A 17329-nucleotide genomic window follows, 5' to 3' on the forward strand; every position below is an offset into this window, starting at 1 on the left:
TATGATGAGGCTGCTGTGGTCAAAGACAAAGACAAGGGGGACTGCCAGGTGAGAGAGGCTGCAGCCACCCTCTGGGAGTAGAGAGGTGGTAAGGAGGAAGCCCAGGGAGGAAGAAGCAGCCCTGAGATCCTAACTGTTGAGGAGCAGAAAAGGCTGGGAGCAGCTGGGGAAGTAATAGCCATTAGGGTGGAGCAGGCTCTCGTGGTGTGCAAGACAGAAGGATCAACTTAGAGAGGTTGTGGAGGAGATGGCCTGAGAGAGGCTGGGTGGGAAGCAGCTCAGGGAAATAGAGCAAGGAGTGGGACTGAGCAGATTTAGCTGCTGGCTATAGAGTACCTGAGCTGGCACCGAGTGTAGTAGGAGGGCCTAGGTTCCCCTATTAGCCACTGGCAAAGGGGCATAAAGCTGGAAATAGGGAAAAGGACATTGGAAAGCACTAAGGCTGGGGTGTGAGGACCCAGGGGCTTGAGTTGGGCCAAAGACCCTCTTGTCAGGACACTAAACTGCTCTATGTTGAGCTTTCTGTTACTCTGGAAGGGGTGGGACTAAATCATTAAGTGGCCAGAGGGCCAAGTTACGGGAAGAGAGACCAGACAGAGTGACCACTGGCAGAGGGTGCCATATTGGGAGAGAGTCGCTCTGCCACACCTGGATATAAGGAGGTGCTCCTGCAGTGAGTGAACCCCTTCATAATTAATTAATTGAAGATAAAAAGGTATAGGTTCAAATCATCCCTAAGCAGGTTCCCCTTGTGGAGTTTCCAGATCATTCCTCCACCTGGGAGTGGGTTTGTACCTCCCTGTGTGAAACAAAAAGGGGTTTCAGTCCCCAAGTCCCAGGTTCCTTGTGAATATGCTGGAGGCCAGAGGCATCCATGTGGAACCCCTGCGTGTTCACATTCCTTCTCTGGGTTTCTCCAGCTACCCTACCTCCCATGAACCCCAGAATCTCCCTCAGCCGTCCTCAAGGGAGTTCAACAGCTGAAAGGGCTCTGTGCAAAAGTTAATGTTTTTGTGTTGATTCTTTCTGTGCAGGGTTGATGGTGGAACTGCTACCATCCTGTCTGCCTCAACGCACACATCCCTCATCCCACACCCATAGGAGAAATGGGAGGAGGATACCATACAGGTAGCATTGCCGCTGCCTCCCATCTCCCATTAGGCTTTCCATCCCCTGTGCCTGAGGAGGAAAAGGTGATGGGTTGGGCTCCTGCTATTAGAAGGAGGATCTGCAATTTATCTCAGTTTGGTATAAAACTCACTCATTAATGTGTGGTTCTGATTTACAGTCATATCTCCAGTAACAGTAGAAAAATCTGTAAAGTAGGAAGAAATATCATGTTATCTATAATAAGCCGTACATTTATCACAGGGCAGTTAACGTATCAGTAGGATAATGCAAAATTATATACATTATGAAATTCTGTATGGTTCCATGGCATCCTTATAAACACGTTCTCATCCCGTTATTTAATACATCTGTTTTTACATTCACTCTCAGAGGGCCTGATCCAAACGCCTCTGAACTCAGATGCCTTTTCACTAACTTCAGTAGGCTTTCTCCAGCACAGAGAATATTTGATTGAAACATGTAAATAAAGTCATTTCACTTATTTTCTCTGATCATTTAAACAAGCCAAGTTTTGAGTATGAGTATCTTGAGAGGTTCTATCTCCATTTTAATGATTATATAATTAACTGGCCATTTTCTCTGTAAACCTAAGGAAGTGGATATCTTTGGCTCAGTGCACCCCCCTGGGAGGGGGAGCTGGACTAAGGTTAAGAACTGAGTCTCCCATCGCAGTGAATTCTACACTGATACTTATATAGAGACTTAAGTTTATTTAGTGTCAGATCCTGATACCTTTACTCACGCTGAGTAATGTCTTGGCAGCAGATTTTTTAAAGATATTTAGGTGGCTAAAGATGGATAGGCAAGTTTACCTGCCTAAATCCTTTTAAAATCTAGCTCTTGCTTCATTAGCCAATTCCACTGAAATTAATAAGAGTACTTGTGGAGTATGGTGCTATCCAACCTAAAATTGGCCCTGTGATGGTGTGCAACTGGTCTTTGTGGCTCCTCAGAGGAGGCCCCATTGCTCTGCTATTGCACACCCTAGGAAGCAGCTAAGTGAAACAGGAAAGGAGCAGTGAAGATGGGTCCTCCAGGACTGCCTAGAGAGGTTTCATGGAAGCAGCCAATCAGAGCCCAGCAGGCTTAAATAAAAGGAGCTGCAGAGGCTTAAAAGGTTAGTCCTTGTCTAGAGGACAAGGGTGCTCTGCTGTGGCCACAGGAGCTTGAGGGAGAACCAGAGGTTGTTTCTTGCTGCATTTCCTTAACCTGGATTTGCAGGGAGAGAGAGAACCTAGAAACCTTAGCCCTGAGGGACCGGTGAAGCTAAAAGGGGCCAAGTAGGAAGAGGCCCAGGGAAGAAACAGCTACAAACTAAAATCAACCAGCATATCGCTGCTGTTTTATATGATCCCTAGGTCGGAACCTGGAGGCCCAGGTTCCCCTACCGCCACAGTGGTATAAACTACAAGAAGGGGAGAGGGCTTATTTGAGAGCCCAAACAAAGGGCTGAATTGAAAGGACTCAGAGCCAGGGCTGAACCTAGCCAGGGCAACAGGACTGTTCATTTATTGGACTCCTTGCTACCCTGGAAGTGGTTTATTTGGACTCTGTGACTCAGCCAGAAGGCCAAGTCATGCAAGACCCACTAAGGTCAGCCAGTAGCTTGCAGGAGACATGGGGGTGAGAAAAGGACTGCAGTACTCAGCTGCTAACAGGCGCTCAAGATGTGAGTGCTTCCCTTCACAGGCCCTTAATTAAAAAAATCCAACTTACCGCTGAGTTTCAATACAAAACTTTTCTCTGTGCAGGAGTTCGTTGTTGGATGAATAACCTCACATCTGAACGTTTTTCCATTATCAGACTCAGTAGTAGTAAATTGTGTTTTTATTGTAGAGAAACATAAACCATTTTCTCCAATTTGAACACCTTTATTATGGTTGTCTGTAGGTAAGTCCTCCCATTCTCTATACCATGCAACTTTTATATCTCTAGGTGCAAAATCAGATACGGAAATTTCAAGACAGACAGTCTCATTGACTTTGGGTGATGCAGGTGTTGCTCTTATCTCAGAAACGGCAGGAGACTTTGCTAAAAAGGAGGGATAGTTTTCTGTTAGAAATGCAATACCAGTAAAATACTCCTGAACACTGTATCAATGGGATTATCAAGTAAAGAAAAATAATCCACAAAAGAGAAAATATTCACTTTTTTTTTTTATGGCACGGGGCACCTGGACTTGATCCTGCACAAGGCCATGTGCACAGTACTGTGTCATATAAGCACAGGTTAAAAGTACTAAGTAAGAGAGTAAGGGAATCTGATCCTGCATAAATGAATTCTTCCACCAAAGCACTTCTCTCCAGTAGCAAGGCTGAAGAATGACATGTGCTGCTAAGCACTTCATTAGAATGATGAGGATTGTGATAAAGCACGTGTCAGGAACACCCATCTGCAACCCACATCCTACTCCTCTCAGAAGGGGGCAGATAGACGCTCTAAGGGTATATCTACCTTGCATTTAGACACCCACAGCTCGTCTGTGTCAGCTACTCAGGCTCATGGGGCTTGGGCTCTGAGGCTGTAAAGCTGCTGTGTACATGCTTGGGCTGGAACCTGGGCTCTGGGATCCTGTGAGAGAGGAGGGTCCCAGTGCCCAGGATCAAGCACCAAGTCTGAAGATCTATGCTGCACTTTTCCAGTCTCACAGCCTGAGCCCCAGTCAGCTGACATGGATCAGCTGCAGGTGTCTAACGGCAAGGTAGACATTCCTAAAGTGACAGAGTGAAGATGTACCTGTGACAGGAAGAGACAGGAAGAGAAAACGACACATTAAAAATAAAGATGATATATCATCAGATATACAAAAACTTACACTGGTAGAACTGAAAGTCCTTTACAAAGGTGGGGAAACATGATTATACCCATTTACAGACAAGATAAATGTTAAGAAAGACTTGAAAGAAATATTTATTTTTAAAACATTTTCTAGGGGGAGGAATTCTTGATCCTTCCGAAAATTAGAATTTTAAATGTGTAGCAAAAGACAAACCTTGGGTTTAATTTCAGCCTGGGTCAATCCCAATTTCTGCCAGTGTGAACAGATGCACAAGGTCCCAGAGGCAAAATGTCCCTTGTGTAGAGAGAGTTCCATGAACTGCTACCCCCCCCCCCGAAGTAGCCAGCAATGGGTTATAGTCAAGGGGGCAGACTAACAAATGTCTTCAGGTGCTTAAAGATGTAGATAGGTGCTTAATTGGATTTATGAATGCATCTAAGTAGATTAAGTGCCCAACTTCCACAGAAAAGCAATTAGAATTAGGCACTGATAGGTGCTTCTTGTAAATCTTATTAGGCTCCTATCTGTATCGTTAGGCACATAACTACCTTTGAAACTCTGGCCCTAGCTAGATCTTTTCAGCAGACTGCATCTATGGGACTCCCATGCAGTCCTGACTGGAGTCTAAACTGTCAAAATACAAATAGGAAGAACAGTAGCCAGGTGAATCTCATTGTTGCTAGAAGGTATAATTTATACCTTCCTGCACCATGATTGGTGGATCTGGCCCTCTATAAAGCAAAAATACTTCTTTCCCTCAAACTCTAGCAAACACTATTCTGTCATAGACTCGCACACTTGTTATACATACCTGGGAGGTTTAGGTACACATTTTTTGTAATGGACTTTGTCAGAGTCTTGTGCATCACCTTTACACCAATCTTTTTGCCATAATCTAGAGCAGAGGGTATTAGCTGAAGATCAGAAGATGTGTAGAAAAAGCCATTTGTATCTTGTTCTGGCGCTTGTACTGATGAACCCGTCTTGATTTTAATATCCTCTTGAAACCAGTGGACTTGAATATCGTTGGGATAGAAATCTGTGATTTTGCAGGTCAGGGAGAGGGGTTTTCCATACTTCACATCATTTGGATTAAAAACAATATCTGTAACTTTTGGAAAACCTGCAAAATGTGTGGAAATATTTTATCTGCACAAACAAAATTAATATTCAAGAAAGTACTACTCTAGTTTGTGCTAATGTTACATTTATACAGAGGAGGATGTCAGGAGAATTATATCAAATAAACCTTGAAGTTGATAGCTACTGGGTCTGAGACACAGGAAGTAACCAAAGGCTCAGGATTAAGGAAATGACTGTGCTTTTTTGATATTCTTGTAATATGTTTAAACTAACTTTGCATCCCCCATAAATACATGTGCATAATTGGTCAAGGGAAGTGAGGTCCTTCACTCAATTTGATGACATTTCTCTGTTTTTGTCGGATGTAATGCAAGAACTCTTATATACTGCATTTGCTTAATTCCAAAATTTCAGAGAATGTTGTAGACATCAGCAGGCAGAATGCTATTGGTTTTGGTGAAAAATGGAAAACCAAGAGGGAGATGCATTTAGATGGGTGCTATCTGGTTAGCACAGACAGCATCAACCATGTATCTAATCCAACAACCACTTGATGGCACCCTTGTATCTAATCCAACGACCACTTGATGGCACCCATTAATGCATTACAGTCTAACCCCCCCTTCCTTCCTTCCCCGTCTAAGCTCTGCCCATCATGAGTTGACACCCTGAATGACTTATCTCTCAGAGAGAAGGGAGGAAAAAACATAAAAATGGTGAGTGGGAAATAGAGAGGCATCCAGAGCCCCTGGCATGGGAAAATGGGGGATCCTGGCAAGGGCTAGGTAGAAAATGGGAAGCACATGAAGATCCTACCTTGGGGGACAACGAATGAACAGTGAACACCTTGGCGAGGAGGGAGAACAGAGAACAATGGTATGGCATGGGGTGGGGGAGGACATAGACCCCTGGCTTAAGGGAGGGGTGAGGGTGTAGGGACTCCCTGAAATAGAAGCAGATGGAAGGGTGGCATAGAGGGAGCCTGTGGTGGGGAATGGAGGGATGCTAGGATCCCTTGATGTGCAGAATGAGCTTGGCCTATAAAAGGTTATGACCCCCTAGTTCATATACCTCTTAATAATTATTCAGGTACTGAGCGTCTATAAAAAATAGTTCCCTCTTAGCTTACTGGGAGCTCTATCAAAAAGCAACCTCATACTTCTAGTCTTCAAAACAACATGGAGAGGGAAATGTTCCATAACTCCTAAAAGTGCTTGTTTTCTCATTGTTGCTCATACATTTTTCAAGTTTCCAAGAGTCTCTTAAGCCTGACATGGTCAAATTTACCTAAGGGATTTGGACACCTCATTCCCATTAAAGTTAATAGCAATGAGGTATCCAAAGCCTCTCCGCAGCTTTGAAATTCTGAACCTAAATCTTTCTTTACTGAATATTTTTCCTTACCTTGCACACACTAGCTTGTTATTGTAGGGTTGCTTGTGAGAAACCTGTTGGCTATTGACTCTGGGACAATTAAGTGTTTTACTTTATTAAAAGACTCTGTGTGCTCCCCTCTATATACAAGGGGAAAGGAGCAGAACCTTGTGGAGCCAGACAGGGGTTGTGAAGAGGGCAGCGGCAACATTTCTGCTGCATGCTCACTCCTTATCCTCACACAACACCTCAAGTAGGGGTGGGGTCTGTGACCAGGGAAGAGATGTGCTATGGCTGGAATGGCCAGGGGAGAAAATGCACCACATAGTATTCCCCTCGAGTTACTGTTCAAATATCCACAGGAGAGATAATGCTGGTCTAAACAGCATCATCTTCTGCTGTAGGCCTGTGCCCTTCCCATATAATGTAAAGAAGACAAAAGGAGAAAGAACAGACAATTAAATAATCACCTTTTAACATGAGGGGATGGGACTTTTTTATACTTCTGTTGCAATGGATGACTTCAATAGAGAACTCTACTGCATGGTCCTCAGGTCCAGGTGTAAATGTCACTTGGCTTTCTCTGTGGTACAGATTTGTTGCTGCATCAAGCTGAGAATCCTGGGTTTTAATTGCAGCCTCGCTGAATTCTTTAAAGCCTCTTATCCAGCGCACCTGACACTGTTCTGGGTAGTAATCTCTCACCTGGCAAGATAATGTGACGGTCTTCCCACTCTCAGGGATACTGGGCTCTCTTACAATTTTTGAGACTTTTGGAGTAAGTGCTGCAAATAAAACAACCAATAGGGCAAAAGTAAAATGATTAGGGGATTGAAAGAAAACAGAAGCAAAAGCACAGACCTTCCACTATGTTTCTTTCAAATAGAAATTCACAACATCGCTCCCAATGACAGCAAAGATCTTAGTGGCTGCATGTGAGCAACAGGGGAGGAAGGAATAAAATAACAGAAGAAAACAGGAATGAAACTGAGGGGGAGAGGTAAAGACTCCAAATGGTACAGTGCTGTAAGAAATAACACCTGCTGTCTGTCAGAAACAGAAGTATTATCTCTGTGAAAGTCTGTTCCATTATTTGGTGTCTTATTTTATTTATATAGATACTGCCATATTGATTTCCCAGAGGAATGCTTTGGAAAGTAAAACATGCCACATTTCTGTACAGTAGCTTACAAAAATCCCCAGCCTCCTTAAGGCTCACACATGCAAAAGTTTCAGTTATAAATCAGAAAAAAAATGTTGGTAACTTGAACCAAGCACAGGATTTTTATAGAAAACTCTGGGGGAGGAATTTGTTCTTGGATTTCCTTTTTAGATAGTAAAAGTATAAAACGTGATCCTGCACTTACCCATTCATTTCTGCAGTGATTTCAAAGGGTATTTTGCCAGTGTAAGATCTGCCCTAGCGATAGGACAGCGAGGCCTTGTCTTCACTAGGAAAATGTGTAGTTTGTTTGGTTTTTTTACATGAATAAAAATCCATATTTTAGCATGCCTTAATTCACTGAGGTGACACCGAAGCTCCTACTTATTAAAATTGCAACTATCTTATCTACCATAGGATTTTAATGTGTGTGTTAATGTGTAAAAATACACCTCTTTTCCTAGTGGGGATGTGACCTTTTGATGAAATTCACCCCCAGGCAGAGATCCAGCAGCTCTAGGCCTATGCAGCAGTTAAATCCAACAACATATGGCTTAGACAGTGCCTAGTTCTTCCACTGGCCCTCTATGGAGGGTTGTATTTCACCTTTTAAAGGGGAACACCTGAGTACTGAGGAAAGTGACCCAGAGATCGACAATTTTATCTTTAAAAGCAGTGTATGTTTTGGTGATGGTCGTCACACAGTTTTCATTCTACTATAAAATAAATAATGTTTTGAGGATTAACTTACTCAAATTTTCAAGTTTCCAGGAAGATTCTTTATGCTGCTGTGAGTCTTTAAGATTAGCTTTGCATCTGAATCTCTTTCCAAGGTCCTCAACTGTCAGATGTAATTTTAATCTGGTGGTGCAGAAGAAAAGTCCATCTGGTCCGCTAGTCACATCACTAATGAAGGGTTCTTCCTCTGGCATGCGATCATCATCTTTATACCAGCACAATTCAATTGTTTCAGGGAAGAAAGAATGAATTCTGCAAGTCAAAATTAGAGGCTCATCTGTTCTTGGCACATCTGTAGAACACAGCACTGGCTCCAATATTGGCAGAGCTAGAAAGGAAAACAATTTGCACATTTAGCAAGGATCCGTTTTTTAAAATTTGATGACCACCAGATGACCAGTCCTATAAGATACTGAGCTCCCACAAAGAAATCAATGGGATTTAGGGGTGCTGAGCATCTTGCAGGTGGCCTTATGTCTAGATTTTTCTACCACACCCATCCCATTGCTATTTTAGCACTTAACACTCAGCATACACAGGTGAGTGTTCTACTGCACAAGAACTTTAGAGGCCCTAAATTATATTTTTAGACCAATATTCAAATTGGGATCGGAAATTACCCAAACCCTCCATTTATCACAATGCTACATCCCCCCAGTCAGAGTCTGCTGCATATTCATGAACACAAGTTAACCTTTCCCCATCTGGGGCAGAAAAGACAGGCAGTGACAGTGTTCTCATGCTAGAAGCACCTCTTAAAATTGCAACTACTGAGGCTTTACAAAGAAAAATGCCTTTTTCCAAGTTTCATAATTCACTCAACAATAAAGCAGCAGGCTAAATAAAATACTGTGCTCAGGTGCATCTAAAGGTGAACCTAAAAGATCAAAATAAATGTAATAAAGCTTAAATTCAAGCTTCCCGCTGCAGACTTTTACATGTGTTTGCAAGTGAGAAGTTTTCTGATGTTTATTCAGCAAAAATCTACCGTTCTGCCCACAAGTAGAATTCCTTTGGACATTTATCAATATTATATACTGAACAGAAAGCAGACGTTGCATACCACTGTCTCTAACTTTAGGGAGAAGGTGTTTCATTAATGTGTTGTACCTACAGCTACATGCTAATACATCTGTTCTTCTAAGCAGTCAATCAGTTTGAGAAAGCATGGCTAGCTATCTTTTCTCAGTTCTAGATCCAACACGCTAAATTTCAGGAGCAGCCACACAAGATCAATTAACCTGTAAAGAGCTTGAAATCAAGAACACAATGTCAACATCCAGGGGAAAAAATAATTCTGAATCTACATGTACCAGCTGCCATTCCCACACTGAAAATGTGACGCCGAGACAACAAAATCTATCTTAAACAGCTCAGCTCACCCATATTGTTAATGACATAGTAAAAATGTTCTGTGATATAGGTCCTATACACAGTAGTCCCTGGTTTTGAATGAGAGTTGCTAGATCTAGATCCTGTTCCAATTAAGGAAACTACTTTTATTTAACCAGGCCCTCTTTGGGGCGTGGTGCACAAGCCATCATGCTAGCCAGGAATACTTCACAGCATCTAAAATTGCTTCTTGACTCTATGTATATATCTCAAGTGTAATCTTTAAGTTCTCTAAGGCAAAATGTACATGATATCTTCTGAATACTTAACAGGGTCTTTCATTCACATGTATCCATGTTTCCAAGCATTTCAGATGAAAACTAGGGAAACACCTTGTGACTTTACTAGTTCTTGGGAAAATATGAGAAGATGCCTAAGAATTCAGTACTAAGATAATAACATTACTACATAGATAGGACACAATATGTTACCATCAATAATGCTATGTATGGATAGCTAGAGCCATCACTCATTCAGCAAAGGGAATCTGGTGAATGCTTCTTATAACCTTAGAGACAAAGAGCACCCAGCCTCAAAATGCTGTGCATCGAAAACCCAAGATTAAGTGCTGCCTGAATTTCCCATCAGATAGCTTTACAGAGCAGACCTAAAATATTCACTTTCAGAAGAAATATTTTATTGTAATGCCAGCTATAAACCTGTCACCAGTAAAATTACTGTCAACAAAAATAATTACAAAATTATTCAAGATAATTAAGTTTAAAGCTGTTGTTGCAGGGTCGGTTGAAGAGAGAGAGAGATTGATCCGGGTGGAGTGATAAGGAGCGTTTATTCGGTTACAGCTTCTAGTCCACTCGTTCCCCTTTGTCATGCGTGTCCAACAAAGTGAACCCCGAGTTTACTACTTTACAACTTTTTATCTAAAATAATATGTAGATACACACTTCTACAATGCCCCATAAAATCCCTATTTGGTAATAGAAAAGATTATAAAATGAATATTAATGGCTAGGGGAGGTGTATGATTATATCTGCCCCTGTTTGTTATTTCCCACAAAACTTGCATAGCATATACTTTTATCTTAACAGCAGGAATGACCATGAAGCCCCTTAACAAACTAGCAACAAGGGGAGAACTAGGGGGAGAGATCCCGAGCCTTCCCTAACAGACATGCTGCCTGGGAAAGAAGCGATAACACCTTTTTGACCACATTCTTTGTCCAGGTGGTGAGGGAAGGAATGAAAGGGAGCACATAGCCAACTCATATTACGCCCTTTTACCATGGTACCTATCGGGTAGGTCTTCCCTCTTCTGGACACTGCTAGAAAGTTGCTCTGATATGCTCCCTCCTGCCCTAACTTCAAGGCTAGAAAAGTGTTGTGGTTTGCACATGATTATTGCTTGTGTAGTATATGGCCTTTTTAGCCCAAGTCAGGGGTCCCGCGGAGGACAATTTCTGTCCAAAGCCTGGGCCCAACTCCCAGCCCCCAGGAATGTGGCCCAGCGCTGACATCCTTTGTCCCCGCGCCCACAGCTGTCTGCAAAGAGTTACAGGGGATCTCAAAAAAACTAGGTGAGTGAATGATGAAATGGCAGATGATATTCAACACTGAAAAGTGCAAAGTAATGCACTTTGTAAAAAAAAGATGGGATCTAATGAGTCATTGTGGATAGCTCTCTGAAACCTTCAGCTCAATGCACAGCCGTGATCAAAAAAGCTAACAAAATATTAAGAACTACCAGGAAAGGGATAGAAAATAAGACAGAAAATATCATAATGCCACTATATAATGCCATGTTGTGCCCACACCTTGAATACTGTGACTAGTTCTGGTTGCCTCATCTCAAAAAGGATATAGTGGAATTGGAAAAGGTTCAGAGAATGGCAACAAAGATGATCAAAGGTATGGAATAGCTTCCATACAATGAGAGACTAAAAAGATTACGGCTGTTCATCTTAGAAAAGAGATGACTAAGGAGGAATATGATAAGAGATCTATAAATCTTGAATGGTGTGGAAAAAGTGAATAGGGAAGCGTTATTTACCCTTTCCCACAATATAAAACCCATGGGTCACCTGATTAAATTAATAGGCAGTAGGTTTAATGCAAACAAGAGAAACTACTTTTCTGGTCAACACATGGTTAACCTGTGGAACTAACCGCACAGCATGGGATGCTGTGATGGCCAAAAGTATATCTGGGCTCAAAAAGCACTAGACAAATTCACTGAGAATTGGTCCATCAATGGCTATTAGCCAAGATGATCAGGGATGCAACCCCATGCTCTGGGTGTCCCTAAAACTCTGATTTCCAGAAGCTAGGAGAGGAAGATGGCTGGATCACTCCAATATTGCCCTATTCTGTACACTTCCCCTGAAGCTCTGGTACTGGCCACTGTCAGAGAGAGGATACTGAGCTGGATGGACAACTGGTCTGACTCAGTATGTGCAGTTCTTACGTTCTTAATCCAGACAGAGTCTGCACTTGTAGAAGCTAAACTTCCCATACTGCAAAGCACTTTGCTTACCTATGACCTTCAATTGTGTTGTTTCAACAGCAGGATTTTTCTGAAGGGCCTCGTGTGCAAGTTCAAGAGAAAGCTCTGCCTTGTCAAGCTCGTGCACGTTTGGAGATACACGAATGGTGCATGGAACTTCAAAAGTGCCATTATCTAGTGGCTTCAAATGTATCTGAAACTGAAAATTCTTTGACATAGTCAGGAGAGCAGCACTTTCCCCATTTCGTTCAATGTCATCCTTTTCACTGTTCCAAGAGTAAATTTTTTCCTTTTGTTTTTGTTGATACTTTTTTAGAAAGAAAGATACAGTTAAAGGTTTTGGACGAAATCCACAAATCTGGCAATGCAAACAAGCATCTTCCAAATGCTTCATTTCCACATTCCCTATGAATGCTATTACTGTCGGTGGAACTGCAAGGAAAAATATGTAAGTTAGTTGCATGATGCATGATGTTCTGAAGAATGACAATTAAATAGTGAATTGCAATTTTTCTGTCTCTGCTGCATAAGCTACTCTGTATTTCTGTGTGCTAAAACACTGCGCTTATCACCATTGTCTTTACCAATGCTCTTTTTTTTAATATACCACATAGTTGAGTTCCCTTGATTCAAATGCCCCAATTGTTGTTTCTTATCCACAGTGCTTGGCAGATAAGTGACTATATGGTCAGATACATACAGTCTTCAAATTTTCAGTCTTTCACATGAAGCTTTCTCATTAAAGGGGTGATCTGAGCAAACGTTACATCTCCCTCTTTATGTGTGAGTTAGTATTTTTTCTGCACAGTTAGTACTAAAAAAAATAGAACATCATACTGTTAAAAGTTATCACTTTAAGTTAGTTCCAGTTACTATTGATGCTGTGTGGAAGAACTCAGCATAACACTCTCAGTTACTGAACCAAAAAAGGCAACTTGAAGAGCAAATCCTTTTGTGACAGTATACGAAAGCAGAGTATTTCTTACCGAGCCTGTCACTTCTCCTGTTTGATAGCAATCATGTTCCAGTTTGTTTAAAATGTTCTAGTCAAATATAAAATGACCCCTATTTTTTTCCTAAAGGGCTTCAGAGGTATCTGAAGCATTTAGTGAAAATGGGGTTTTGGATAAGCAAGGGAACAAAAGCGTGGTGTGCGCTGCTTTTGGGAGATGTGACTAATTTTCCCTTAGCTGGTGGGTGGATCAAGAGCATTCTGATGTATTGATTCTTGTTAGTTTGTCACTAGTATGAATATCTGAATTCTAAGTCTAGTAGTTGTCATTAAGATATCATTAGCACAGTCCACCTTTAAAACTACTTACTTTTCTTAAAACACTTGTTGTACACGAAAGCTCCCAAACTGAGTACAATAATACAAGCTATTATTGTTCCAATGATTGCTCCAATTAAAATGCTTGAATCTGACCTGGGGGCTGTGAAGGGGGGGGGGAGAAAAAGAAAATGTTGATAAACCTAAACTTGCTCAAATCAAACCAAGTATTTAATGAAACATATCTATTCTTTCATTTCTTTGCTGAATATTTGAAATGTCACAGAAAAGTTAAAGTAGGCCTAAAATTATTACCCACTGAACTACTAAAGAGATCACAGAATAACTGCCAGGTATGTTTTGTTGGATCAGATCAGAGCTTCCAAAAGCCATAATAAGAGGCCACTGAGGGTGAAATGCCCATTAAAACACGACATATTTGCAAACCATCAAGGATGTGTTGTAAGGTACTGTAAGGTCAAAACCAGCCTTTTGTTAAAGACAAGTGTGGATCAACTCAGTGAGCCCAGAGAGGCACTAAAATGTTGTTATCCCTTCCTACCACCAAAAATACACGCCACTAAAATGGTGCACCTGGAACAGCTCTAACATCCAAAGGTGTCAGTGGCGCCAACATATTTCAACCTCCTCTTTTTGCAGAACTGATCTGCCACTCCTTCCACTCCATTTCTGGCTGGCATGTCAGCAAGCCAGCTGGTTCTTTGAGTGTCACTGCATAGCCAACTCTCCTGCCCTGCTGTCTCTCCAAAGTGACACCTCATATCACTGCATGTGGGGACAGCAAAAGGTTCAAATTCCTTCACAAGAGGTCTAGTCTCAGCATTCTGGAACATGTAACATTCAAAAATGAAGCAGAGAAGACTTTAAAGGGAATGAATACCTGTGACAGTCAAGGTAGTACTGAGAAGTAACTTTGCAGGAAATGTTTTGTGACTCACAATACATCTATAGACATTTCCATTATCTTGCAAAGACGGTTGCAGCCTTAATTTACTAGTGACATTAAATGTGCCATCTTCATTTTCTACAGAGGCGCCTATGCAGATATCCTCTGCTGCTACACTACCGTCCTGGTTATTCTTTGAAATCTTCATCCACTTGACGTCAACCAAATTTGGATAGAACTTATTGACTTCACAGGACAGTGTCTTCTCCTTGTCACTTTCTACTGTAACTTCCTTTGGAGACAGGTTGACAGTTGGTTGAGCTGTAAGGGAAAATAAGGTTAGATTACCGTTATAATCATAGCTATGCTGATACTTTAACAGCGTCAGTTTGATTGTAACACACACATTACCTAAATGTCTAATATGTGCAATGTTTAATCTTTTTTTCCCTAATCTAGTCATGTTTTCCCAGAAACATGAAAACAGTAGGAAAAAATTATTTGAATGATGAACAGCACTAGCGGTCATTAGGACCTTTGCAGTTTTGTTATTCTCTGCTCTTTGTAAATAATATATATATAGAATTAATAGAGTCTCTCAGATTTAGAGCATTTCTGGATAGCAAAAATGCTACTGCAAGTCTGAGGTTTGGATAACGAAAACCTTGCCTCTGGCTAAAACCTTTAGAGATTATGACAAACAGGCTAGGTCCATATTTTCCCCTTATCTGCAAAAAATTCATGGAAGGGCAATATTTAGACCGATACAACTGTAGAGATGTTGCAGGGGAAAATGAGTTGCAGTCTTCTCTGCTTGTGGCAAGGAAAGTGCCAATGAATAGGGAACAGGGATTGTGCCCCCTCAAAAGCAAGTAAGATGAAGATATATAGAAAATACCAGGACAAACCCCAAAGATCTTAGCCTAATGAAGACTGTCAATCCACATATAAGTTCCCCAGGGTATATTGTGCTCGCCACACTCCTGCTATTATTACTGGCAGAACAAATTACCCATTTCTTGGGCTATTCCACTGACATCATGAAATTTCCACCCCTCCACAGAGGGTCAGTGGAGTGAGGAAACTGGTACCACTAACATGGACTCCCACATTCAAATCTTCTGCCTTCAAGTCCCCATGATACAATATGAAAGAAATGTTACAATAAAATCACTTACCAACTACCTCTAAAATAGATGTTCCATGAGCGTCGGAAGGGGTGACAGTAACATGGCACCTATATATTCCCGCTTCCTTAAACTGTATCTGTGGTACAGAGAGTGCGGCATTTCCTCTTTTCAGGTCACTGTCGGACATACTGGTTCCACTCCTATAGGAAGTATGGTCTCCAGCATGAAATGTGAATACTGTCTCTTCTTGGTCTGCTCTCGGAGTCTTAAGATACCAGGTAACTCCCACATTGTTGATATTCAGTTCTGGTGTATCGTACCCAGAGATCTTGCATGGTATGGAAATATTATCATTCAGTGACACTATCAATGGTTGAGCATTCATCAGTACTTGAAGAGTTTCTTCAAAAACAGAAAAATGTATATTTTGAGCAATACATCCTAAAAGGTTCCTTTTAAAGCAGTTATTTGGCTCAAGGATCATTCAATATTTTAATAGTCTGTTTCCTCACCTATAATCCTCTATAACCCATCTCAATGGAAATCTAATGAAAGCTTTCCTTCCTAAATTGGCTCTATAAATAACAATCTTTCCTTTTATTTGAATGAAATAAAAGAGATAACACAGGCTAGTTGGGCAACCCTGGCCCTTAGAAACTACAATGCAGGAGGAACTTTAGAAGTGAATACACAGCATATTACGTGTAATACACTGGAGTTTTGTGGTAGAATGACAGCAGCACCTGATGAAAAAGAAATGTGTATTCTCTCTATCCATCCATCCCAGGTATTTATATGGACCCTATTACAATAATAGTTGAGCACCTGAGACTCTTATATATTTTATACTCACAGCACCCGAGAGGTAAAGAAATGCAGTTATCCCCATTTTATAGATGAGGATATCATACACAAAGAGACTGAATGACTTGCTCATGGCCAACCAGGAAGTCTGTGGGTGGAGCAGAGCACAGAATTTAATCCAGGTGAGTCCCAGGCTAGTGCCTTAGTCACTAGACTCAGTGTCCCACCCAGGAGTCACTTGTCCATCTCCTCTAAAGGAAAAACTGTCCTGCTGGGTCCCCATCACCACTGAAGTGAGGGGAAGAGGGATGCAATATCACTAATTCCTTCTCACAGAATCATAGAAGTGTAGGATTGGAAGGGACCTCGACAGATCATCTAGTTCAGTCCCCTGCACTCAAGGCAGGACTAAGTAATAACTAGACCATTCCTGACAGCTGTTTGTCTAACATGTTCTTAACCTCCAATGATGGACATTCTACCACCTCCCTCAGTAATTTATTACCATGCTTAACTACCTTGACAGTTAGGAAGCTTTTCCTAATGTCCAACCTAAACCTCCTTTGCCACATTGCTTCTTGTCCTATCCTCAGAAATTAAGGAGAACAGTTTTTCACCCTCCTCCTTGTAACAACCTTTTAGGTACTTGAAAACTGTTATCATGCTCCCCTCAGTCTTCTCTTCTCCAGATAAACACATCCAATTTTTTCAATATTTCCTCAGAGGTCATGTTTTCTAGACCTTTTTGTTATTCTTCTCTGAACTTTCTCCAATTTGTCCACATTTTTCCTGAAATGTGGTCCCAGTACTGGACACACTATTCCAGATGAGGCCTTATCAGTGCAGAGTAGAGTGAAAAAATTACTTTTTGTGTCTTGTTTACAACAGTCCTGCTAATACATCCCAGAATGATGTTCACTTTCAGGTGTTGCACTGTTGATTCATATTTTGGCTTGTTATCCTCTATAACCCCCAGATCCCTTCCCGCAGTACTCCTTCCTTGGCAGTCATTTCCCACTTTATATGTGTGTAATTGATTGTTCCTTCCTAAGTGGAGCACTTTGCATTTGTCCTTATTGAATTTCATCCTATTTACTT

At 41.4% G+C, this 17329-nt stretch overlaps 1 protein-coding gene across 1 annotated transcript in view; it reads right to left on the reverse strand.

Moving 5' to 3' along the window:
- Positions 1-17329, reverse strand: part of NCR3LG1 (natural killer cell cytotoxicity receptor 3 ligand 1) — a 28461-nt gene that overhangs the window by 5792 nt on the left and 5340 nt on the right. The window contains exons 2-10 of the mRNA XM_067540678.1: positions 15476-15829; positions 14292-14618; positions 13443-13553; positions 12151-12552; positions 8281-8595; positions 6838-7152; positions 4722-5033; positions 2848-3162; positions 1262-1315 (exon numbers count right to left, since the gene is read on the reverse strand). Coding sequence (XP_067396779.1) covers positions 1262-1315; positions 2848-3162; positions 4722-5033; positions 6838-7152; positions 8281-8595; positions 12151-12552; positions 13443-13553; positions 14292-14618; positions 15476-15829 — 2505 coding nt within the window. The remainder of the gene's footprint in view (positions 1-1261; positions 1316-2847; positions 3163-4721; positions 5034-6837; positions 7153-8280; positions 8596-12150; positions 12553-13442; positions 13554-14291; positions 14619-15475; positions 15830-17329) is intronic.

The sequence above is a fragment of the Emydura macquarii genome, unplaced genomic scaffold (assembly GCF_026122565.2).
Source record: "Emydura macquarii macquarii isolate MOO-44397 ecotype Brisbane River unplaced genomic scaffold, CSIRO-AGI_Emac_v2 contig_587, whole genome shotgun sequence".
NCBI lineage: Eukaryota > Metazoa > Chordata > Testudines > Chelidae > Emydura > Emydura macquarii.